This window comes from Pseudophryne corroboree, chromosome 1 (genome assembly GCF_028390025.1).
Source record: "Pseudophryne corroboree isolate aPseCor3 chromosome 1, aPseCor3.hap2, whole genome shotgun sequence".
NCBI lineage: Eukaryota > Metazoa > Chordata > Amphibia > Anura > Myobatrachidae > Pseudophryne > Pseudophryne corroboree.
The window spans coordinates 585480162-585507692 of record NC_086444.1 but is presented as its reverse complement, the minus strand read 5'-3'; the positions used below and the strand labels follow the sequence as shown (position 1 = coordinate 585507692).

The window sequence follows — 27531 nt, the reverse complement described above, 5'->3', positions numbered from 1 at the left end:
AACGTGTGGTGCTCTGTTACCTGTACTCTATTTCTGTTATTTATTTACTGTAATGCTATGTTTTGTCTCCCTGTACTGTCCTTTGTACGGCGCTGCGAAACACATGTGGTGCCTTATAAATAATATGTAATAATAATAATAATAATAATAATAATACAGAGCGGTGTAACTGTGTCCCATGTGTCCTGACAAGCAGTATAGAAGCTATAAAAAAGTATATATATTACTGTATATCAGTACAGAGCAGTGTAACTGTGACACATGTGTACTGACAAGCAGTATAGAAGCTATAGAAAAGTATATATATTATTGTATATATCAGTACAGAGCGGTGTAACTGTGACCCATGTGTCCTGACAAACAGTATAGAAGCTATAGAAAAGTATTTAAAATTATTGTATATATCAGTACAGAGCGGTGTAACTGTGACACATGTGTCCTGACAAGCAGTATAGAGGCTATAGAAAAGTATATATTATTGTATATATCAGTACAGAGCGGTGTCTCTGTGACCATGTGTCCTGACAAGCAGTATAGAGGCTATAGAAAAGTATATATTATTGTATATATCAGTACAGAGCGGTGTCTCTGTGACCATGTGTCCTGACAAGCAGTATAGAGGCTATAGAAAAGTATATATTATAGTATATATCAGTACAGAGCGGTGTATCTGTGACCATGTGTCCTGACAAGCAGTATAGAAGCTATAGAAAAGTACATATATTACTGTATATCAGTACAGAGTGGTGTAACTGTGACACATGTGTCCTGACAAGCAGTATAGAAGCTATAGAAAAGTATATATATTATTGCATATATCAGTACAGAGCGGTGTAACTGTGACCATGTGTCCTGACAAGCAGTATAGAAGCTATAGAAAAGTTTATTTTATATACTGGTGGTCCCCAGTCCCCACAATGCAGCACACTGATCAGATATTTGCAGCACACTGAGCACAGATATGGAGCGTTTTCAGGCAGAGAACGTAGATATTTTCAGCACACTGAGCACAGATATTTTCAGCACACTGAGCACAGATTATGGAGCTTTTCAGGGAGAGAATGCAGCCACGTCCTCTCCATTCAATCTCCAAAGCACGAGTGAAAATGGCGGCGATGCGTGGCTGTTTATATAGAATACGAATCTCGCGAGAATCCGACAGCGGGATGATGACGTTCGGGCACGTTCTGGTTAACCGAGCAAGGCAGGAAGATTCGAGTCTGCCTCGGAACCGTGTAAAATGGGTGAAGTTCGGGGGAAGGGGGGGGTTCGGATCCCGAAGAACCGAACCCGCTCATCTCTAGTGTTATTGAATTGGTGAAGGTTTCCATCTGAAGGTTCCAAATATACTACACTAGTAGGCGCTGTTTTCACCTTCCTTCTAGATCAAATAAAATAGACTGACTGAACACCGGTCACCTGGATTACAGCTGCCACCCTACCATAGGGAGTATGGAGTGGAGACACAGAATTTGGACACTACTACTGTCTCTGTACTAAAACTCTTCTTTGTTCACTCATTTGGTGTAGTGCTAAGTACCACCCATATACCGATAGATATATATATCTATATATATCTATATATATATATATATATGTGTGTGTGTGTGTGTTATCCGATGCATGTCTTTATATCTTGGTGCAACCAACGTATTGTGAACCGCAGGTGCGCTCTAAGAGGTAAATGACCCCTTCTGTGTTGCAATACAAATGCTTTTTCACTGTATATTCATTTGCCAGTACATTAGATTTAAAACACTGTTTTGTTGTTACATTTTCAAGGTTTCGCAGCCCTTGCATTCATTACAGTAATGGAAACCTTTGCTACTGTACGTAAGTTTCCACTGTTCTTTTTTCAAGTGGGATGTAGCTAGAAATCTATGTATTTTGCAGAGTCTGTGCCCTCCTGTAGATCATAGTGGGCTTGTTGGGAATAACATTTGCCAAATGTGGTCTAATTTCTGTATATTCCAATGGTTTTTCAAAACTCCTTCTAACCCTTTTGTATAACTGTTATAATAAATGGATTAACCAGTGCATCTTTTTTTTTTTCTTTCTTTCTGTTCCCTATTTATCTTCCTTATCTTTACAAGATTTTTCTCCAAAAGCTCCTTATTGTATTGTCTTGCCTCAAATCATTGGCCCTCATTCCGAGTTGGTCGGTCGCAAGGCGAATTTAGCAGAGTTGCTCACGCTAAGCCGCCGCCTACTGGGAGTGAATCTTAGCTTCTTAAAATTGCGACCGATGTATTCGCAATATTGCGATTACTAACTACTTAGCAGTTTCAGAGTAGCTCCAGACTTACTCTGCCTGTGCGATCAGTTCAGTGCTTGTCGTTCCTGGTTGACGTCACAAACACACCCAGCGTTCGCCCAGGCACTCCCACCGTTTCCCCGGCCACTCCTGCGTTTTTTCCGGAAACGGTAGCGTTTTCAGCCACACGCCCCTGAAACGCCGTATTTCCGCCCAGTAACACCCATTTCCTGTCAATCACATTACGATCGCCGGAGCGAAGAAAAAGCCGTGAGTAAAAATACTTTCCTCATAGTAAAGTTACTTGGCGCAGTCGCAGTGCGAACTTTGCGCATGCGTACTAAGCGGATTTTCACTGCGATGCGATAAAAAAGAACGAGCGAACAACTCGGAATGAGGGCCATTGTTTTAAGGGTGGCACTTTGTGATTCAAAATCAGCTTCACAGGAACAATGGATAGCGATATTCTAAAGGTGGGTACACACTATTAGATATATCTGCAGATCAATTGATCTGCAGATATATCTATGTACGGATCGGGCAGTGTGCTGTGCATACACACAGCCCGATCCGTCGGGGGACTGACGTCATGAACTGGGCGGGCGCTCGCGCCCGCCCGGTTCACCTGTCAATCACCGCCGGCCGCCGCAGCATGTGTACGGGCGGTCGGACGACCGCCCCGTACACACACAGCGACGGGTCAATATATCTGTAGATATATTGGCCGTCGGCTGTGCTGCGCGGCCGACGCGATACGTCTGTGAACGACGGAGTTCACAGACGTATCGCCCGTACACACTGGCCGACGGTCCCGCGATGTATCGGCCGTTCAAGAGAACGGCCGATACATCGACCAGTGTGTACGGGCCTTAAGCATAAACCTCCTAATGATAATGTGTGGACCTTTATTCAAAAGTAAAGCATTCAATACCTTTAATACCAAGAAATAATGACACGGAGACTTGAATTTGGCAGAAAATTGTTAGCTATTTATTGTACCCTAACCATTAAAAAAAACCTGTAAAGTAAAATTTAAGTTAACATGCCGATTCAGCCGGCATTGGTGGCAGAAAAAAGAACGGCTATATTCAACTGACAAACATTAAAACCCAAACGATCCTAATTTACCACAAACCATACATAGGTAATAGGTGCCCGACTCAGACCTCCACGCTGACTGCCCACCCTGATGGGTGATGATGCTGCCCCCTGATGGGTGATCTAGCGGCCTTAAAAGTCAATGGAGGTGAGTGCACCTAAACCACACCAATACTGTAAACAACTGTGACTAACAAGTCAAACTACAACCTGCCATTCTTTTCCGCCAACAGCGAAAGACTCCTCCCCAGAGTCTTCGCACCGCCACCATACCCTCAACCTAACTCCTGCAACACCAGAAACAGATCCTCCAGGAAAAACAGCATCCCTTCCTTAGACAGATGCACACCATCAGGCCGAAAAAGGTGACTGTCACGAAACCGAATCCTAGGGTGGCGAACCACTTTCCCTCCGTTGGCCAACACCCACTTCGCCACCGCCGCATTCACCTTTTTCCTGGCCTCATCAATTGGGCGACCGTCCGCCACTCCTCGCCAACGCAACCTTGGCATCATCATAGAGAACACCAAAGCACAATTGGGCCACGCTGCGGCCACACTGGCCAGATCCTCCATCATGGTCCACCGCAGCTCCAAAGATGTCCTCTTCCCCAGATCATTGCCACCCAAATGGACAACCAGCACCCTAGGGACTCCATGCTCGCTGACCTGACTGACCAATCTACTCTTCAGATCTTGCCACATCATCCCCCGCCAACCAAGCCACGAACGCCATTAGCCCAAGGAAAAAACTGCGCCCCATCCGCGGCCAAAAACCTGGCTGCCCAGTAAACATAAGAGTGGCCAACTACCCAGATTGCCAAATCGTCTTCTACCCAACCTGAAGAGAAGGAAAGGAGTAAAAATCGGTTAATAAGTATCCTAACAGGAGTTTATTGCACGCATTTAACCTGAAGGATCTGCCAAAAGAAAAAAGGGGGTTTCTGTGTCTTGCAACAGTCACGGCCTAGCCGATCTAAACAAGCTTTCAGCCAATTGAAGCATAACATAAACACACAATGGGAAAGATCAAAATAAAATAAATAAAATAAAAAAAGGGGGGGGGGGGGTTAAAATGGGAAAAACATGTAAGAACTCAGCTGGAGGTGAAAACGTAAAAACCTGCTGAGGGACTTTGATTTGTACTGATTAGCCAAATTGTAGATTGGAATTCAGTCCGTCAAGTCAGGCAAAAAATCGCAAAAGAACTCCAGACCCCCACTGCCAGCAGCGGCGAGTAGCTAATCCCTGAGTAGGATGAACAGGGAAGACAAACAGACACTACTGCACAAGGACGTACTTAACCGTACAACATGAACTTATACAACGACTAATAAACTGAACTGTTAGTCAAACAAAAAACTCATGGAACCGGGCGAATATATCGTCTGTAACTTGACGACTTCCACGCCCCACCGCCTGGATCTCCGCAACGGAAAACCCCGCCAACGCAGCCGACGTCGCCGCCCCGATACGGAAGGAATGCGTACCGAAAGCAGCGGGTGAAAGGCCCAAGCTCGCCAGACAGCGACTCAGCATCCAACGAAACTGATATTTCGTTAAAGGATAACCGTCATAATGCAGCAACCACGACCCCTGCACACCGGGCCAAACCGCTGCATATTTCGATGCCAACCTCACCGGGCAAATGCTCTCCTCCAGAGACGGAACCAAAGTAACCCATCGCCCTCTACCTACTTGGTCTGTCTTAGAGCGACGCAATCTGCACAGCAAGGACCTCTCACCCACCACCACGTCATCCAGAAGCATGCGCGAGCCTGCCCGCTTAGATGGCTCTACCAGCTCCGAAACCCGAAAGGCTCCGTGGTAAGCCATGGAGAACGCCAACTGGAACAAAAGCGATTCAAAAATTGACGACGCAATACCGCCAACCGCATCGATGACAGCCGGTAGCAAGGCCGCATCGATGGGCAGTCGCCTATCAGGCGGCGTTGGCGCCACGCGCACCCACCCTTTCATCGCCTTAACCAGAAGCCCGCTCTTTGTCACGTCAGGGACACCCTTCATTTTACTAAAAAACGAAATCCCAGCTAAGTACCGAGACACCACCGCTCTGGACCTACCCGTGACAAAAAGCTGCCAAATAAAAGAAAGCATCATCCGATGCCCGCTCTTACCTTCATGACTACGTCCTCGGACAAACTCTTCCCACTCGCTCCAAGCTTGCCCGTAAGCCTTGAGCGTGTTCGGAGCCACTGACCGCATCGCTAGACCCTCCAGTCCAGTTCGATCACCTGCCAGACATAACCGGGACATTGAAACCCACGCTCATCGGCCTCGGGCGCCAACAAACGAAATCTCTCCCACTGACCGCGGGACAACGCGTCGGCAATTCCGTTCTCAAGCCCTGGCACATGCTGCGCGCGGAACCATACATTCTTATGCAAGCATGTCAGCAGCAATCGCCCAAGCACCCTCAGAACCACCAGCGACTTCGCCCTCTGGTTATTGATCGCATGCCCCACGCCCAGATTGTCACATCTAAACAAAATGCTGCGATGAGCCAGACGATTGCCCCAAACCTCCAGTGCCACCATAATGGGGAAAAGCTCCAGCAACAAAAGGTCCTTAGTGAAACCTTTGCGATGCCATTCCTCAGGCCACGCACCAAGATCCCTCTAGGTAGCAACCGAACCCGGAGGAACCCGCCGCGTCGGTAAACAGCTGTAACCTAGCATTGTCGATCGTTGGGGCCAGCCAGATACGCACACCATTAAAGTCCTCCAGGAACGAGGCCCAGACGGCCAAATCCCTCTTAATCTCGGAGGATAAACGAATGAAATGATGCGGTCTGGCACACTCCGCCGTCGCCCTTTCCAGTTTTCGGCAGAAAACCCTGCCCATCGGGATCACCCGGCAAGCAAAGTTCAAAAGGCCCAGCAAGGACTGCGCCTGTCTCAGCGTGACTTTGCGCGACAACACGAACAGGCAAATAACCTCGCGGAGCTTCGCGACCTTGGCCTGAGGAAGGCGACACGAGCCTGACACCATGTCGATTTCAATCCCCAAGAATGACAAACAGGAAACCGGCCCCTCTTTTATCCTCGGCCACAGGAACGCCAAAATGATAAAACAATGCTCGGATGCTGAACAGCAAGTCGCTGCAGCGTGGCGAATTCGCCGGTCCCACACAGAGGAAATCATCGAGGTAATGCGCGACCCCATGACCCCCTGAAGAAGACTCCATGCACCAATGCAAGAATGTGCTAAACCTTTCAAAAAACGAGCAGGAAACAGAACATCCCATCGGCAAACATTTGTCAATGAAATATTCCGCTCCTATCCGAAAACCCATGAAACGGAATGAGTCCGGATGCAATGGGAGCAACCGAAACGCGGACTCAACATCGATCTTAGCCATCAGAGCTCCCGGGCCGTAACTACGAACCAACTCCAGTGCCTCGTCAAACGACTGGTACACCACCGAGCAGTGTGCCGGCGGCATCGCGCCGTTGACCGACAACCCGGACGGGTAAGAAAGATGTTGAATGAGCCGAAAGGCACCCGGAGTCTTCCTGGGGACTACCCCCACTGGGAAAAAGACCAAATCATCCACAGGGGGCGAGCTAAACGGGCCCTCTATCCTACCCATGCGCACCTCTGTATCCACTTTCTCACGCAAAATGGACGGCAAGGCGCGAGCGGACTGCAGATTCCGGAGAGCCTTAACATATACTTCGCCCGCAACAGGCAAGCGGAAACCAAACTTAAAACCTTGAAACAAAAACTGAGCGTCTGTACTATTCGGATACCAATCCAACCATTTGGACATGGCGTCCAAATTAATTTTGCGTTGGGGCCCTGCGGAGCGATCCTGCTCGCGCCGGGTCTTGCGTAGCTTTGCTTTCCCCTCGCGCCTTGCTGATTTCCATTAAAACAGTTGGAGGCCGGGTGGAAGCCGCCACACTGCAAGCACGAATGTCGAAACCGACACTGCTTGCCGAAGGAATAGGTCGCATTATTAAACGCGAAGCACTTCCCCTTCGCGGCGGCCTGCCCACCTCCGCGGACAGCCAACCTACCTTTCTTACCCTGTCCCCCTTCCGCGTTACTCCCCTGAGCGGACGACCCTGCACGTAGCCCGTCCGCTCCCGTATTCCGGGGCTCCTTTGCGGTTTGAGAAGCCCGGGTGACCTGGAGCCAGACCTCCACATCCTTGCAACCGAAGTCAATAATCTGTAAGCAGACCTGCTTCTCTCGGAACTTCTCATTATACATCCGCCATTCGAGACCTGCCGATGTGCGCTGCATATCATGTATCAAGTACAGGTATCGTATGACGTTCATATGTTCGTCAGGCCTATCTTCCAGATAACACGCCGCAAAGACTCAAAAACCGGCAAGCCAGTTGTCGAAAGTTCGGAAAGCTTCAGCTCCGATGCCTTTCTTAGCCGTCGCTGCCTTATACTACTTCTTCGCGTCAGTCAGCACGAACATATCCACATAGTCGCCCCTGCAGATCTTCCTACGGCAGCTATCCCGCAACCTCCTCAAAACTGCCGTATAATCACAGTGGACTACCCCAGGCAAATCGCAGCATTTCTTGGCCCTGTGAGCGTCCTCGCTAAGCCGCTTGCGTCTCTTCCGCCTCTCCTGCTGTCCCGCCGCCCTCTTAGAGTACTTCATCGCATGCTTTTTTGCCCTAGTCGTGCTACTGACGTCGGACGCTTGCGACGACAGGGATGAAGAAGAGGAGGAACTGAGAGAACAGGAGCGCGTGCTGGACCCCGACGCCGGCTGGTCAACCTCACCTGACGCTGATGACTGCTCGGACAGGGCGTCTTCCGGTGTGGAAACTTCGCAATCCTCCTCATCGCTCGCGTCCAACTCCACCACTCCGCGATCTCCTGAAAAAGAAAACAAAGCACGGGACCCGGAAGCCACTCCCGGGGCATGCTTAGCACTCCGGGGCAAAGACGTCCCCACCTCGCGACCGCACTCCGTCCGTACCGGACGGTGTCCCAACTGCGCTGCGACCACCCCCAGGTCACGGCAAGCGCGCGCTATTCACTGAGCCGCTGACCCTTGCTGTGTACCGGACGCCACCACATCAGCACGCGTGCCGGAATGCCATGCTGCCCCCGGGGACGCTGCTGCGGCTAATGGGCCCAATGCCGCCGCCACCGTCGACAGAGCCGACGCCAACTCACCGGAAGCCTCCTGACTTCCCCAAAAATCGTTGCCGGCACCAGCGGGAGCCCCTGCTGAAGCCGGCGCACCTCTCCTGACCCGCCGGCCGGCAGTCGCTGACAAGGGACCCGACGATCCAAGCCCCGCCCATCTCGCTGGTGATCCGCTGGCCCCCCTGACCACAATTGGCGTGGTCCCCCACCAGTCATCTCGCCTAACCCGAACCTGCCGGCCCTCCCTACTGCTGCTGCGCCTGCCATCTGCCCCCCCCGCGCACGTCCTCCCCCCGCAGGCCGGAGCTCTCCCCGTCTGCAGGGAAGGCACCTCTGCGGAGCTCCATACTGGTGCTCCCTATCCTATGTTGCCCCCCCACCTGCCGGCCCTCCCTACTGCTGCTGCGCCTGCCACCTGCCCCCCCCGCGCACGCCCTCCCCCCGCAGGCCGGAGCTCTCCCCGTCTGCAGGGAAGGCACCTCTGCGGGGCTCCATGCTGGTGCTCCCTATCCTATGTCACCCGCCCGCCGCCGTTCCCCGCCAGACTCCGGCTGTAAGGGAGGCAGCAGGGGAGACGCTGATACTGGAGGCGCCGCTGCGCGCACACGTGCGCGAATGGTGCCACTGGCTGAGCGCGCGGGCGTGCGTGCACCTCGAGCGCGCTACCCGCCACCGTCCTCTCAGTGTCTGGGCCACAAACAGGGACCGCCGGACGAGGCCCCGTGACAGGCTTAGTCCGACCCGCCGCCACTCTCCGTCCACCCCGGCCCCCCCACATGGCATCACTCCGTGGCCGTGGCAAGGGGGACGGGTGGGAAGATGTTATGGGAGCACCCGGAGGCCGCCCGCTCTGGCGCGCCCGCGGGTGCCTGCTCACGGCAACGGCGCCTCACCCTCAAGAAGTGAAGGTGAAGGCCGATGCCCGGCCACCTCCGGATGGCTCCCCCGTGCCCTCGGCCCCCCCTGCCGCCCGCGGCCGGAGGTAAGCACCGGACCAGAAGCCAGGGGCAGGGAAGACCGGGTCCGCCCAGCCACCGCCGTGCGGGCGCCGGCGCCGGGGGACGGGGAACGGGCAGGTGAGCCCGCAGGCCCATCCGCAGACCCAGCATCCCGGCCAGCAGAGCGGTAACGCACTGGGGTCCCGGCAGAGCGGAGGGGGCGAGAGGCGGCCATAATCCAAAAAAAATAATAATATATACATGTGGGGGGGGAATGAGAGAGGAGGGTGAAAGGCTCAGTACTGTTATAACAATGAAAACTGTGAACAGTAAAAGTGGAAATTGAATCTCTAACCAACTAGCTAAACAAAACTAGTGCAAGTGCAAATCAGTCACACTCACCAGAAGGCAAACCAGCAGCAAGAGAGACCAAGCTAGGCTATACATCCCTATATATACTGATCCCTCCCCTCTCTAACATTGGCTGTACTTTTCATCACAGTTAGGTCCACCCCTCACAGGAGGTTTAACTCTCTCCATTCCTATGCTGTCATTTCGCTCTCCATCTGACTAGATTGCTTAGAATATAAGCCTGATCACTCCGTGTGTACCTCTTACAGCAATAGCGATGCGCAGCCCTGCGCATCGCTATCGCTGCTGCTAGATTGGCCTGCCATGCAGGCCAATCTAGTGGGTCGCTCACTTCACCCGCTGGGTGAAGTGAGCGGCCTCCTGTCTCCCCCACACGCTCAGCACAGATCGCGCTGTGCTGAGCGGCGGGAGAGATGTGTGTTGAGCGGTTCGCTCAGCACACATCTCACCCCGCATCGGCCCGTCTATATGGGCCTTTACACTGTGCCCGAGAGGGATCTTATCAGAGAAGCTGTCACAGTGAAATGTATATGACACTGCATTATCTGTATATGCCTGTACTCATTATAGAATCATGCACAGTGCAAATTCACCCAAGATATTATCAGGGCTTATGTTCATCTCATCCGCCCCATAATACCTGTACTAATGCAGACACAGTATATGCACTGTGCTTAAGTATTTAAACTGTTCATATTTCACATTGCTTAGATAATGAAAAAGATACATTTTACATTTTCAAATAAATAAAAATATTTAAGTCAGGAAGCTGTATAGAAAAGCTATTACTTTGTATTGAAAAGAAAACTACCTAGCAATGCTAATCATACTTGATGAACTGCATTGAGAGCACTGTTCTACTGGAGAAACAGGACGTAGTTGGCTTCGACACTGCTGAAAATACAGATGCCGGAATCCAGACAGCCAAAATCCCAAATACAAGTATGCCTGGGAGGGTTAGGGTTAGGCTGGGGTGGGGGGGTGGTGTTAGGGTTAGCCACTAGGTGGAGGGTTAGAGTTAGGCTTTGGGAAAGGAGGGTTAGGGTTAGGCTGTAGGGAGGGAGGTTTAGGGGCAGGGGCTGAGTTAACTTACCTTCCAAAAAGTGTTGGGATTCTGACTGCTGGGATGTCGCTGTTGGTATTCTGACCATTGCATCCTAACTGTCTGGACCCCGTACCCAACCCAATGAAACTGCATGTGCAGAGAACTGCAACTAGGAGATTGCTGCTTGCCATTTGGTATCTGTGGAAAAGTCAGTTCAGATTGAACACTCTGATGGCCATTTAATTCTGGAGCACACTGTGTATTACATACATCATTGTACAGAACACTACATGAGGTATTACAGTCAGAGCCTGACACCCTGCTCTGACTACTTGGGACCTTTATTGGCTTGGTCTTTAGTCAAGCTCCTACCGTTATTGTATCCTGAGGCTATCTTCAGTTGCATCTTTATTGCCAGTTCTACAACCGCACTATGGAGGACACGTGTTGACAGGCAACCACTCCCATCTACCCTTAAAGCAGGATCAGGGCATATCAGTGTCCATAAAGATCAGTCAGATCTGACTTTACACAAATTATATTTTTTATAGACAGTGAGACATGTACTCACAGATACTGAAAATACTACAATATCCTATAGTCACTGTATACAATTACAAGCTAAGCTTTATTATAAATACTGGTAATATCATTGTATTAAGTTATACACAATCTGCGGCCCAAGGGCCGAATGCGGCTCATGTCCTCATTATATGCATCCCTCTGATGGGAGACTGTGGTGGTGCTCTTTGTTTTTTTTCTTCCTCAAAAAGATTTTTCTGCACCTGACAAGGGAGAGGGGAGGAAATTACTCATGGGGTCGGACTAGTCAGAGACATTCCTGAGACAGGCAGCCTGGAGGTCAATCAAATCAGCTGCCATGCATCTGTCTTGGTAAAGAAGTGCATGTGGAGCCTTGGGAATGTAATCATTATAAAAGAAAATTGGCACTAAGCACTAGTGGCTCAGGGCTCATGGACTGCAGTTATTTATAAGAGCCTCAGGATTGTATCTGTTTGATGGCACCAGTATTGACTTTAATACAGAGGGCACTGCGCAGATGGGGAGGGTTACTAATTACCTGAACCCAGGTAGGATGGAGGAGCCTGGCGGGAGCCCAGATCTGCCATCATCCCCCCTTACCTGTCAGCAGCAACTGCATCTTTCCCCAGCCAGCACATGCTGCTGTCTGTTAGATGGGCTGCAATGTGTCCAGGAAGCAGCAGTCTCCTTTACCTGTGTGGGGGTAGGGGGGGGGGGAGTGATTACACTGATCTCCCCCCCTCCCCCCTCTGGATTTGCCCCTGGATATGATGGCGCCACCCTGTTTTGAGTGCAGCGCCGGTTTCTGGAATTGATTTTCTTTTTAAATACTGGGCATGGCCATGCCTCCTGAGATTAGGCTATTCCCCCCAAAAGTACCTGGTCATGGCACACCTCTCTATGGTAGTGGGAGCCAAATGGAAAGATTGATGATAGTGTTGCTGTGTTGCTGCAGAGGGGATGAAATGTAGGGGAAAGTGCTGTTACATGAGATGTCCACACCCCTTGTGGTGGCACATCCAGCTTTGTGGCACTGCCCATACTTTTATTTCCATAGACACCTTTTATCAATGCTGAGCTTGCGGTGCATGGCATGTGGCTTTGCAGGGGAATATGGGGAGTGTAGTAGGAGAAAACGGTAAACTTTAGTAAGGAGAAGCACAGCATTCCTCTGATCCATGAGAGGATTACGTTATTTGATCAGCATATTAACCACTCAACTGATGATTTTTTTCTCCATAAAACCGCTCCGAAATTATTGTTGTTTTTTTTTGAGTGAATTAGGTGAAGAACAACGAATTTAACCTTATCCAAAATGATTTAGTAAAAAGAATAATTTTTGTGGAACATCGGAACCTATCGGGAATATCAGTAACATTGGAACATTGGTAACATCGAAACGTTACTTTTTACCCCCAAGACAGCTGCCAGGTACATGGGGGGGGGTCTGGGGGTCGTTTGGGGAGGTTAGTTTACCCTTTCTCTGCGGCCGCCAATGTCTGCAGCCACTGGGGGTCCTGCCGTGCTGTCCGATCAGCAATGATCAGCCGCACAGCAACACTGAGGGGAGGGTGCGGGAAAGCAGAGGGACCTTCCGGTCCCTCTGACAGCAGCAGCGGAGGAAAGTTCCTCTTCCCTGCAGCTGCTAACACTCTGACTGGTCGCATCCTGTGCGACCAGGTCAGATAAAGCACTGCCCGCTGTGGTCGCATCTGATGCAACCATGCCAGGCAAGTGGTTAATTCAGATCACAAGGCTCAGTGAAAATGAACAAAACATTGGGGCTCACTGGACTCATTTATAACCTGAAGAAAAGATGAAAAGGAAGAAAACTTAAAAAGCCCACTTGCATATACAGTAGTCAGTTAGACACATCTCAAGATGTGTTTAACAGTATCACACTAGTATATGCATCATGCTTACACCGGTAGTAACTAGTGTGTATACTTACTGAAAACAAAAGCATACATATAGTGTAGGAGAGCATAGGGATGGTGTAGAGATGTAGCTTGACATTGCTAGTACTGTAGATATGGCCACCGACACATATGGCAGGCTCAGGTGGTACATGGGCTAAATCTGGAAGTTATGGCCACGTCCACTCTTAAAACAAATAAAAATAAATACTAAGCATACTGTACCTCGGAGGGGACATTTCTCCTCCTCCACAGCTGGCCCAGGCTCAGGTACTTAGTACCCACTCCCCCTTTCAACAACCATGATAGTGACAAAGAAATTAAAACAAAATTTGGTTTACCATATTTCTACACGATAAAATACTGCCGCATACATAGAAAAGCATAATGATGGACAGTGATAAGATGCAAAAGTCCTCCTTTCCACAAAAAATATAATTCAATATTGACACAAATATAAACTGCAAGTACAAATCAAATTCAACTGAAAACAAACAAATGTTGTTTTCCACTATAAAAGTTCAATGTGAGTCTTCTTTCCTAATGCAGTGCAAATGGTTAACTTAATATTAAGTAAGTCACATGACTAGATAGGCCCTACAGCACTTCATGCATTCACACAGCAGGCACACCTCCAAACAAACATATAGCAGTCTTTATTCTGGGGCAACTATGTAAATATACCCTTACTGTACTCAGCCCATGTTTTATCATAAGAAGTTACACCTGTAACACATGTCCAAATTTGCATGTGCAAATGGAAATATGTGTTTTATACAAAAATATGTCCAACTGGGTCTTCATTTTTTATATGCACCTATTTCTTATTTGTACTTCGCTAAGCTTCCACAAATTACCTATTTGCATGTCATAATACAACTTATGTCTATAGTAAGATCAGATCTAGTTGACATCTGTAATCCATATTAATTAAAGCCTATTATGCACAGGTTATGATTGAATGCCTTTCTGCTGTTTCATCTTGGTGTCATTTCACCACCTCAAACTTAATATTTCCAAAACAGAGTTAATTATATTTCCACCGGACAATAGCAGTTACCAACCTGATATCACTATCAATGTTGAGAACTCAACAATCAATCTTACCCCACAAGCTCAGTGCCTAGGTGTCATCCTTGGCTTCACCCACTTTCAATCTGTCTCAAAATCATGTATCTAAAAAACATATCTAAATTATGACCATACCTTACACAAGACACTGCAAAAACTCATTACATACATGCTCTCATTATCTCCTGCATTGACTATTGCAATAGTCTTCTTACTGGTCTTACCAAAAAGAGACTCTCACCATTACAATCCATTCAGAATGCAGCTGCATTCCTCACTAGATGTTCATCGTTGTTACAAGCCACCTCTGGTGGGTCTGTGTAATTTCTGCCTGACTCCTACCGTATGTCTTCTGTGTGCAGTCCAGCTGCTGCATAATTAGGCCATTAGCACTAGGCTTTGTGTGTCAGGTTGCTCACCTGCAGTGACTCTCTTCATTAAGGGGGCTTGTCCTTTTTGTCTGTCCTGATTGGATATTGTGTCTTTTATTACCCAGCCTGCCTAGCACCTGGTTATACTCAGTTTATCCTGACAAACCCTGAACAGTTCAAGTAATCCTGTCATGCTCTGAGCCTGGTGTGTCCCTGCAAGTGCCTGATCCTGGGTGTTCCAGTCTATGCTGTCTCTGTTAAGAGCTTCTGCTTATGTACCTGATATTAGGGGTCATTCCGACCCGATTGCACGCTGCGCTTCTTCGCAGCCATGCGATCGGGTCGGAACTGCGCATGCACGGCTGACGCATTGCGCAGGCTTGTCATTGCCCGGCCAGGCAGCGACACTGCTACCAAAGAAAGCAGTTGCAGCGGCGACCGCAAGAAGATTGACAGGAGGAAGGCAGATCCGGGCGGCAACTCACCATTTTCGGGGAGTGGTGAGTCCAACGCAGGCGTGTCCAGGTGTTTGGAGGGCGGATGTCTGACATCAATTCTGGGACCTGAATTGCAGGATCGATAGCACAGGGTAAGTAACTCTTACCTTGGTCTTCTTTTGCAGGAAACTTTTTTTTGCATAGCAGGGCTGCACAAGCATTCGCAGCCCTGCTATGCAGAAATACACTCCCCCATAGGCGGCGTCTAGTTGATAGCACGGGCAGCAAAAAGTTGCTACGTGCGATCAACTCTGAATGACCCCCCATTGTGCACAATCTGGGGTACTCCAGCCTGTATTTGCTCAACTAGAACTTCTGTTTTTGTACCAGATACTGTGCACAATCCTGTGTACTCCAGCCTGTATTTGCTCAACTGGAGCTTCTGTTTGTATCCTGTTTAATTACCTGTGTCCTGTCAGTCTGGTCCTGCAGTATGTCTATGTTACTAGAAGCGTCTATTCCGCTGTGTTACATATGTATTGTCTGTGTTGCTGCTAGCGACTACTTCACTACCGTAGCCTATCTGTCCACCTGTTTGTTTACTGGTGCTGTGTTGCTATTAGCGATCGCTTCCATATACCAGCCCTGCCTGCCTGTACCTCTGCCCACCAGTGCCGGTTCTGCTCCACAGTCCGGTCCAGTAGTTTGTTCGTTGGTATAGGCATTGCAAGCAATCCGGTCCTGTCCCTTGTCTGCCCGTACTGTATTGTATTTAGACGCTACCAGGAACTGCACCACTGACATCTCGGCCATTGCAGTTCAGTACCCAGTGCTAGGTAATTTCATCTCCAGTGCTGTGGCGCTAGTGTGTACCATCTGCCGCAGTGGTTCCATGCTAGTCGCACATGGTAGTGTGCTTTAGTGTCTCGCTTGTCCTGTGTGTCTGGTTGTTCCTTCTGTGTCCCAGTCTGACTCCAGTTCCGTACTTGCCTTGCACAGCTTCCCACAGCAGCCTTGTCTATCATAAAAACCTGGGGGCGTCTGGGAAAGGCGGCTGCTATAGGCAAAGTCTTTGGCTGCAGGAGACTAAAGGACTGCTGGGCAAGAGCAACACCGCCACCCAGTAACACCCTTGTGGCACCCCTAACAATCGGCTGCATATCCACTCTTTCAGTCCCTCCACTGGTTTCCTGTATTCTAGCGTATTCAATAAAAATATTTTTACTCACACACAAGGCCATTAACCAAACTACACCAATGTACATCTCTCCGTTTATCTCAAAATATCTCCCAACCCGACCTCTTCGCTTTTAACAAGATCTACGTCTCTCATCCACACTCATAGGCCCTCATTCCGAGTCGTTCGCTCGGTATTTTTCTTCGCATCGCAGCGTTTTTCTGCTTAGTACGCATGCGCAATGTTCGCACTGCGACTGCCCCAAGTAATTTTGCTATGAAGATAGTATTTTTACTCACGGCTTTTTCTTCGCTCTGGTGATCGTAGTGTGATTGACAGGAAATGGGTGTTACTGGGCGGAAACACAGCGTTTTATGGGCGTGTGGATAAAAACGCTACCGTTTCCGGAAAAAACGCGGGAGTGGCTGGAGAAACGGAGGAGTGTCTGGCCGAACGCTGGGTGTGTTTGTGACGTCAAACCAGGAACGACAAGCACTGAACTGATCGCAGATGCCGAGTAAGGTTGAAGCTACTCAGAAACTGCTAAGTAGTTTGTAATCGCAATATTGCGAATACATCGTTCGCAATTTTAAGAAGCTAAGATTCACTCCCAGTAGGCGGCGGCTTAGCGTGTGTAACTCTGCTAAAATCGCCTTGCGAGCGAACAACTCGGAATGAGGGCCATTGTTTGCTCCCTTTTACAATTGCAGGACTTTCTTTGAGATGCACCCACTCTGTGAAATGCCCTACCACGCACAATAAGACTCTCCTCTAGTCTCCAAACCTTCAAGCGTTCCCTGAAAACTCACCTCTTCAAGCAAGCTTATCACATTCCATAAGCTTTCATATCCAGTTACATCCCCTCTGTACAGTCCACACATATCCTCACATATTTTCTGTTTCTTCAATTTCCGTTCCTCCTGACCCCAGTCCCACATCACTGTGTGACGATATCATACAGCCCACCAACAACCTTTGCAATCTGGTGGACAAATATGCAATAGGTAGCTCCTTGTGCATCAATGCCTATTTCCCTATAGATTGTAAGATTGCAAGCAGGGCCTCCCTAACTCTATGACTGTTATTACCAGGTTTTGAGTTATCATTGTTGTTTCCAATTGTAAACCACAACAGAATTTGCTCGACTCTATAAGAAACTGTAAATAGATAAATAAAAATAGGTTCTGTATGAGCATTTGTGTCCATAAAAATGTGTCTTTTATTTATAGAAAAAAATAGCTTTTGTACCATTGTAAATAGCTTGTGGCTATCTCTGTGTACAGTGAATAAATGTGCTTCTTTGTGCTAAAGGATAAATGCAAATATTTTAGGCTTTGTACCAACTTCTGAGCAGAATTTAACACAGCAAAATACTTTAGTGTAACAACACGCTTATGTCTATCGCCTTTATTTTTGCCTTCTCATGCTTTCTATCCTTAGTTCTTTCTTGTTCAGAGAAATGGCAATTCTGAAAAGGTTACAGTAATCAGGATACGACAAAATCAGAGTTGGAATTGCATTTTTCATGAGAAACTGGAACATTCAATCATAGCTACTGAACAGTGGGCTATCAAAAATGTATATGTCTTTCCATGTTACCGCTAGTGACGACATTTAATATTGACATAATGAAAGTGTTAAGCTCTGCAAGTACTTATTAAAAATGTATTATTTCCATGCTTAGTCTATGATAAATGACATTAATGTGATCTGTTCCACTACAGTATGAGCTTCAAATATTCAATTAAACAGAAACCTTCTAAAACCCATGCTGAATCCAGACAACTATCAATAATAAAATATAGATTCATTTTGACCTACCTTAGGATCGTGGATTCCGGAAAGCTCCTCATATATTTTTTCTCCAACCATGACAGCTGCCAGATTAGCAGTATATGTTGACAAACAAAACAAGCAAAATATTGCCCAGAGATTCATCAAAAATCTTCCAGTCCAGCATTTTGGAGTCTTGATAGCAGCTGTCCTGCCAAACAATATGGCGTAACATACATTTAATGCTGAGGAAAAGGAAAATACTTTGCTTCTGTTTCTGCCATTTGGGGTCATACCAAAGGGGCTTTTCCATTCATAAAGTGTTAGAAACACAGCGGTAATATGAAGAGATACAAATATTCCCAGCCACATTGTCCAATGAAGTGGCCACATAAAGGCTCCAATAGGTGCGGCTGTATCTTTAGTCCTTACTAATATACCCAGACTTGTTGAAAAGAATGGACTTGTAAAGTCTATTACTTGACTTCTAGCTGTATTAATGCTAAATGAGGTTACGGCCAGGTGGGCCGTACCACTTAGTAGGTCTCCTACAAGTCCTGTCCAGTGACCATTTTTCCAAGCTCCATACTTTCCATCACCAACTATATAGAGGTCAAAATCAAAGTTCAGATCTTCTGACAATTTTTCCAACAGGTCAATGCAGTAACCATAGCAACACTTTTTGTACTCAATAGGCACTGTGTCATTGTCACTTTGTAAGCTTTCAAAAAGATTATCCAATACTCCTGAATCATTTGTCATCGGATCTAAGCAAAGCTGGCCTGCTGGACACTGTCCATCATTATCTACATTTCTTGTAAACACAAAAGGAGGTTCAATCAGAGTGACAACTCTAAGGTGTAATCGTGTTGGCTGTTGGTAGTGACTTTTTTGTCTTTGTGCCTGGTCTGGCCATAATCCATAATCCATGATGATTTTTTCATTTTGCCAGCTCCCAAGACGTGTCCACATCAGATTGCCAATGGGGTCATGTTGTAAATTCCAGATAAAATAATGGTTTTCTGAGTTGACAATAGATGAGTCTTTCACTTTGACATGTCCACTAACACCACTGAATGATGTATTTGATAAAAACCTGTTAAAAAAATAAAATACATCAGGTGAGATAATGAAAATGCAGGGGTTTCATAGAACATCTGCACCATTTTGCATGTTAATGGGAGAAACAAATCACATTAGAGAATGTTTCCTACAGCAAATGTTGAAAAGTAAGGTGTCGCATTACAGGAAATTAATCTCACATCCATGCACCCATGCATTAAATGTTTCTCTATAGCCTAAAATTACATTCTACACAATAGGAGATATGTATAAAATGCATACGAGAGGGTGTAATGGGGTTGGAGCTGCAGGTGCTGGCTGATCTTGGCTTTTTTTAAAGGGGCAATCACTAACAAGGCAAAACCATCCAGCAATCTCGGACTCCATTACATCCTGCCGATATAAACTGTTATCTTGATTTTTGTTTAAACGTATTTTTTTTATTGTTGCTTTCATCCATATGACAAAGTATATCTTTTGAAATGCAAATTCGTTTTAAAAGTCAAAAAGTAGACCTCAGTTACTCAGTGGATGTGCATTATAAAACCACTTACTGTAGTTTGCTTCTCTGCACCTAAAGTTTCTGTTCTGCCCACTTGGAATACTCCAGACTCTCACGGGATGTTTACAAAAGCTAGAAGAGTACTTAACTTTTCAGAGAGGTGTAAACTATCAAACTATTTGAAGATAACAGCTAAAGTTCAGCCACCCACCACTTTAATACCACCCCTGCCATAAAAACATATTTTTCTGGTATCATCGTAAAATGCTCTTTGGTTTATGATGATTTCTGGCTTAAATGCAAACTTGCCTACTCTCTCGGAACATTAGGGAGACTCTCGAATCTCGGGTGGCTCTCCCCGATGCCTGGAAGAGTGAGTAAGTCTCCCTTAGGCCATTTGAAGTGAGTGGTCTGGAAAGTCAATGATGAGATTTGCACTGAATAGGGTCATCATGGCTCTGGCCCTTCACTAAAAAAGGGGTAAGATTAGAATCTTGATCAAATTAGAATCATGAACAACCATTTGACTAGGGAAAGTGAAACTGCATGAAATATGCTTCACAATTTCCAAGTAAGGTGGTGCAATTAAGTAATTAGTATTACTATCATAGGAATCTTTAATGAAAATTATAATAGTAATAATTATAATATCGCTAATAAGACACAAACCCTAACGTGGCTTATAATAAAAGAAAGCAAGTCCATTTTATGCTGTAAAAACCACATACATTTCTGTTGTAGTCAATTTATACATAATGCTACTGTTGAAAGCCATCACAGCATAGCTTGCTTTCATTTAATTTTCCCTCAGTGATAATCACAAATCTATTTTATGTGATCCTGCATTAAGTCTGCTTCTTATCATTACGTGGGCCAAACATCCGTAAATCAGCTCTGATAGAACTGAGTCATTTTTAGAGTATTCTGATTGAACTACGAAATCATACCTGGATAAGTACTGTCCAGATGTGAGATTTAGACTGTCTCTGCTCATGCAGTTCATTGTACTGGGAACAAGTGCCAATTCTGGCTGATCCATTGTAGCCGTGGCAATGGCTCTCGCTATTAACTCCATTGCATCTTGCACATAATGTTCAAAGTAGGAAGCAGTAGTTGTCCCATGAGCTATGAGGCCCAAAGGTAAACCTTCAGTCCTTAATTCATCAACATTTTGAGAGTCTCCGAAAATCCAAAAAAACTCTGGTAATATTATTCCATACTGGGTAGCGGCTTCAAAAATCCGTCTTGTGTCATCCATATCACAGCCAAACATAACAATTGTAGATGTAGTATCCTTTATGCTTTCCAGGTTTAACTGTAGGTAGCTTATAAAATCATTTGTCAGTGTTACATTTACTGTAACATTTATGATTAATCCGAGGTGAAACCTGGAATTATTTTGTGTTAGAGTGAGGAAATCTGTTATTTTCCAGTCTTCTTGGCATAGTAATATGCTATAATTATGCCAGTTGTTCATTGACAGAATGGAGAAAGTGACATCAGCATTTGAAGTCAGAGAGTTTTCAATGCTAAGTTGCAGATGGAGTGGATTCTGTAATAAAAGAAGACAACTGTTAGCTTTTTTCTGTAAAGTGTAATACTGTACTTTATCATCATATTGCTACGTTTAAACTAAAAGTAACTCTTCATTAAAATACATGGCACAGTGTGAAATGTCTGCTCATATGAGTCAACCTTTTTGAGATCAGAGGATAGTTTTATTGTCATTAAATTGTTAGAAGCCACTATTACATTAAAAGAAGGAGAGCTAAGTAAAGAGGAGTCTATCTATCAAGGTATCCATTCCTTTGCTTTTAAGCTTCAGTCAAGACTCTGGCCAGGATTCAAAGGCTAAAAAACTGATTACTGCTTAAATTGCACTTCTATGATAGTTTAAGTGATCATGAAACTTTTCCTTTTATACTTATAGTATGTTTCTAGATCATTGGTAGAATAAATAGGATTATATTATGTTATATTTCACAGGGACATATTTTCTGGTATCTTAGGTCCTTTACCAATTGGCATCAAAATCGTATTATAACTAGTATTTTAATATTAATCAATCTGACGTATTACTTTCAATGAGCCATAATTACATTTAGTTTTGTCTGTGCTCTACAGTGGTAGCGACCAGTGGCGGTTCTTGCCACGGGCAAGCAGGACTTTTGCCCGGGGCGCCGCCTTCCGGAGGGCGCTGGCGCCATCCGGAGGGCGCCGCACCGTGGCAAGATCCGCCACTGCTGCCCGCTGTGTCCCCCGTCCGCCTCCGCTGCCCGCTGCCGTCCCCGTCCTCGGCGCCTCCTGTGAAGGGAACTAGACGCTATGCGTCTAGTTTCCCTTCGTGGAGAGTAACTGCTGAGCGGTGCGTGATGACGTCATCGCGCACCGCACAGCAAAGGTCCTCTCCACGAAGGGAACTAGACGCATAGCGTCTAGTTTCTCTTCGTGGAGAGGACCTTTTGCTGTGCGGTGCGCGATGACGTCATCGCGCACCGCTCAGCATTCAAGCGGCGCTTTCAATGTACAGGGGGCGTGACTCACCAAGCCCCCTGTATTAGGCCACGCCCCTTTCCTGCCCGGGGCGCTCTGCACCCTTGAACCGGCCCTGGTAGCGACAAAGATTTACAGGATTACCTGTATGTCAGTGAACACACCCCTCCCAAATCTAAATTTCTGTGCAGAGAGAGTTAGATTTGGGTGTGGTGTGTTCAAACTGAAATCTAATTTGCAGTGTAAAAATAAAGCAGTCAGTATTTACCCTGCACAGAAACAAAATAACCCACCCAAATCTAAATCTCTCTACACATGTTACATCTGCCCCACCTGTAGTGCAACATGGTTTTGTCAATTAGTGTGCTTTCTTGGTTTGCTAACAAACCTGAATAAGGTCTTTAGACCTCATGGGGGCCTAAGCAAGACACCAATTTGGGGCCCACCAACCTCAAACAATCCTCAGTGTGTGCGCCCTTCCCCCCACCACCACACACCGATTGTTGGGTTGCGGATCAATAGATATACAGTAAGAAGGTCTACAATCATTAGGTCAACATCATATGGTCAACAGTGGACAAAAGAACGACAAGGTCAAAAGAACGACATGGTCATTAGGTCGGTCTATGAAAGGTTGACATGGGAAAAGGTCAACAGGTACAAAAATCAACACATGAAATGGTCGACGTGGAAAATGCTTGACAAAGGAAAAGGTCAACATAACATTTTTGCATTTTTTGTTGTTGTCATGAGCATGTGGACGTCCAATTAGGGCACCATGTCCCCTCGCAAGGCTCGCTTCACCCTTTATGCTTTGGGCAAGATGCATTGCTCCACTACAGCTGCGCTCGGCACAGGTTACTATTCCCAGTCGTAGTCCATGTGGATGGTAAAGTATGAAAAAGTAGAAAAAAAATTAAATACTTCAAAAAAACCTCATGTCGACCATTGGCATGTCCGAACTTATTGACCTTTTGTACCTGTTTACAATAAGCATTGTCAACCTTTCATAGGTCGATCTAATAAGCATGTTGACTTTTGACCACGTTGACCTAATGCATGTCGTCATACGGTGTCGACCCATTGACTGTCTTTCTAGTCACTGTAGATCTATTGACCGCATACCGATTGTTGCAGACAGGCCCTGCCCAGTCAGTGTGCTACCCCCCTGTCAGTGTATGCCCCCCTGCCCAACTGTAGCAGGTGGATGGCAGCTGTACTAGTGTACTTATAATCACACTGCAGGCACTGGGCACAGGCAGGCGCAGGCAACCAGAACCTGGCAGCTGCCATGAGTATTCAGCCAGCCCAGTGCTTGGATATTTTTGGCGGACCTTGCGGTCCGCAGGAAATCAGAAATACCTTTGCGGCTCCATGATTCAGCCCTGTCGGAGGACCCCCTTGGACCTGCCGGGCCCCAAGCAGTTGCTTTGGTTGTCAAGTGGTAAAAATGCTATTGCTGTTGCAATGTCTTTATAGGGCTGATTTAATTACATGCAAGCTACATATGGAATAATGTCCAGCAGCTTTACACAATGAGTACCTGGGTTCTACTTACAACCTATGGAGGAGCGAGCAGAAAGCAGCTATTGAAATTATGCTTATTTTAGTGTGTAATTGAATATTCCCTTATGACTGCTGCCTGCCTTTGCTCATAATCTGCATAGAACTCTAGGATGATATAGAAAGGCAGGGGTGGTATTGGCAGCCATAGGCTCCTGAGTACACTGCCATCAGTGGACCTGGTCTGTGATTGACAGTCTAAGCATTCAGAAAGTAGTCAGAAACTAATTAAGTTCTGGATCAATATATTGCTTAAGCCAGAGTTTCCTCAACTCCGCCATTACAGTCCAGATTTTAAGGATATCCATGATTGAGCACAGGTGACTTAATTTGTACCTCAATCAAATTGATTTAACCATCTGGACGTAAGCATGCATATCCTTAAAACCTGGACTTTAATGGTGGAGTTTGAGGACCTCTGGCTTAAGCATTATACAGTAACACAAGCAAGAAATACAGCACTATGTTTGAGATATGTGTTACAGTATGTGTTTGCTATGAGCCCTGGTGATATCATTATGTCACCAGGATTTACAAACCCATAGCAAGCAACTTTTGCACATACAGTATAATAATATGTGACCCTCAATATAATTACAGTGGGCATTTACTAACCTGCAGTATATGAGCAAATATCCACTAATTAACTAGAGCAATCAATTAGTGATTAGCTTTCGCCCCTGAAGGCACCCTAACTGTTCAGGTTTCAAAGATAGCCATGCTTGTGCACAATTGGTATAATCAATTGACTGTGGTACTGCAATAATTACATGAACTGTGCTTAAGCACAGATATATTAAAAGCCTGGACTGTTAAGGTACCTTGCAGACCGAGTTTGAGAACCACTTATCTAGTGCAAGTTAAGCTGGCCACTGAACGATTAATACAACATGATAAAAATAGGAAACTGCATGTAAACTTGCTGTAAAAATGAAAATTAAATGGGTATTATGATGAATTAATGATTTTTACTATCAGAGAACACATATTTGCATATCGGAAGCTATTGGACCAGTAACAATCATATACATTTTGTTGCATTCATATTAAGGGTCTAATTCAGACCTGATCACTGTTGTGTGAAATCGCACAGCGGGCGATTATTGAATGACTGCGCATGCATATGCAACACAATGCACAGGCGTGAGCCCAAATAGTGACAGAATAGTGCGTAAATTTCGATTGCTAGGCATACACAAGGTGATTGATAGGAAGCAGACGTTTGTGGGTGGTACCTTGCCGTTTCCTGGGAGTGTCAGAAAAAACGCAGGTGTTCCCAAGCGTTTTCAGGGCGGGTGTGTGACGTCAGCTCCCGGCCCGATCAGCTTGTTTGTATCAATTTGAAGGAGTAAGTCCTGGGCTACGCACAGACTGCACAGACTGGAAAAATCATTCGATGGTGAGTGAGTTGAGAATGGATTTGAAGATGTCTGCTGCCTGGCGAAGTTTTCACGCACTAGCACGGGACAGGTTTACAGTCTCTATGGGCGGCGACTATATGATTGCAGACTTCTGCAAAAACGCAGAGGAGCGATCAGTTCTGAAGTAGGCCCTAATTTTGGAAGCAATTTTAGACAGCAAATTCATACTGTTAGGAAAGCAAAAGTGACTGATGATCACCACCATCAATGTGGTTTCAATAAGCTATTATTTGAGGCGTCATAAGGCACAATAGATCCCAATGTCTAGCTTGCCCCAAACAACATAAAACATAGGGACACATGCTGCCATTGCTAAACCCTCGTTATCAGTTACAGCCTATGGCTTAAATATGGACAGGAAGCATGCCAGTTGGTTTTTGGCCAAGCACAGTGTTCAGGCTGAATGCTGCAGTGCGTTTCCATATTTGATCTATCTGTTGGAAATTTGACAATGAAATCAATTGTTTCATTGATTACTGTGCATTTATTCACTTTTGCACTTAGTGATATTCTTTCCATTCTTCATTGTCAGTAAGCTTTGCACACAGTGCATGTACAATTTTAAGACAAACCCTAAGAGTGAAAACCATTTACCTAGAGGCAGGATATCTCTTATTTGTCAGGAGCTTCTGACATGATTTGGCTGGATTGTGAAATGTTAAACAGATTCGGTGTACTCTAATAGACAATTTTATTGAAAGAGCAAGAAGCCTGTCTGTGATGAGATACTCCCCTCTTTCTTGTACACATCAAGATAATTGGACTTTTATTGAATTGGCAATAAATGAAAAGTGAGCTGCAACTTTAAAATCCCTTTTCTGTAATTTGGCTTTTTCATGAATAACAAGCCCTTATAACAAGTCCATCTCTGATTTCTGGAAAATACATTTTCTGTGCATTGTTTGTATCTTATTTCTAGATTATATTTATGTGCTATCACATACCTAGATTCCATTTACGATATTGTACTTTTATGAAACATAGCTGTGTCTGTTTACGTGACGAAAAGTGAATTCTTGGAATTTTAGTTTTACAATTGTGCATAGTTTAAGTAGATTTAAAACTAAAGGCATTATATTATTGTGTTAGGTGCAGAAAGGTGGACATTTTATGCAAGATATGATTAACAATTCAAGGTCTAAATGTACATTCAGCGAGATGAGCAGATTTCCCTGCTTTGAGAACATATTTACTGTAATAAACTTTAATAATACAGTATTTAAAAAAAAATATTAAATATTCAAGCATTTTATAGAGAAACTTGTTGGTATTTCTCAGATTTTACCAGTGTGCAAAAACAGGACAGTCTGTAGCCAATCAAATTACTTGAGGTGAATGTGGCCCAGTGACTTGTCTGACTGTATAGGTCTGCATGTAATAGGAGCAATTATTAGAAAATGGCAACAGTTGCAGACTGAGTGATACTTGAGTGTTACTGGACAGTAGGTGGCACTGTGTCATAAATTATATCAGTCATTCAAATGTAAACTTGTTTATAATCTCCATTTTGTGCATACCTGCCAACAATCATTGTCTCACCTGTGGGAGAGGTACCCGGGGAAAAGATGCAGCAGATTGCTGATAAACGAAGGGCCAGGTGCTTCATGTCATTGGGACTTGCCCCCTCATGACATAATGAAGAGATGAAATGCTAAAGTGTTGCGATTCCCACAGAATCGTGTCATATAATTTCCACACGTCTAACACATGGACCCACGATTTGTGGCATTATGCTCTCATCTTGCCCATTTTATTAGGAAGTGGACAGGATACGGGATGGTCACCTACTCTTCCAGAAGTTCAGGGCTCCCAGAAAATTTGTGAGTCTACCGGATATTCAGGGAGAGTAGGTAAGTATGATTTCAGTAGCATAGTAGCAGTGATGTGAGGCTCCGTCAGCTGGAGGATTGTGGTGTTAATTAATTGCCCCTCAATATTAAGACAATCTCTTTAGAATCTCACAAGCCGAAACCTGCTTTTGAAAATTACCTCTGTGAACAAAATTTCAATGGGGACTGCAGTCTTCTCAATTTATAAGAATCTGAAAATCCATCTTTTTTTCAAACTTTTATGCAGATGGATTCAATTTAACAAGTTTGCCCATTAGGCAAGCTGGGTCCAAAACTGGTAGCACTGGGGGTCATTCCGAGTTGATCGCTCGCTGCCATTTATCGCAGCATAGCGATCAGGCTAAAACCCGGCTGTTCTGCGCATGCGTATAGACCGCAGGGCGCATGCGCCAAGTAATTTCACACAAAACTAAGCAATTTTACACAGGGGCGAGCGACGCATTTCAGTCGCTCTGCTGATCGGTGTGTGATTGACAGGAATGGGGTGTTTCTGGGCGGAAAC

The 27531-nt window shown here is 45.9% G+C and overlaps 1 protein-coding gene across 1 annotated transcript in view; it reads right to left on the bottom strand.

The window, feature by feature from the left end:
• Positions 1–27531, bottom strand: part of GRIN3A (glutamate ionotropic receptor NMDA type subunit 3A) — a 427769-nt gene that overhangs the window by 232367 nt on the left and 167871 nt on the right. The window contains exons 2-3 of the mRNA XM_063914221.1: positions 20650–21254; positions 18187–19234 (exon numbers count right to left, since the gene is read on the bottom strand). Coding sequence (XP_063770291.1) covers positions 18187–19234; positions 20650–21254 — 1653 coding nt within the window. The remainder of the gene's footprint in view (positions 1–18186; positions 19235–20649; positions 21255–27531) is intronic.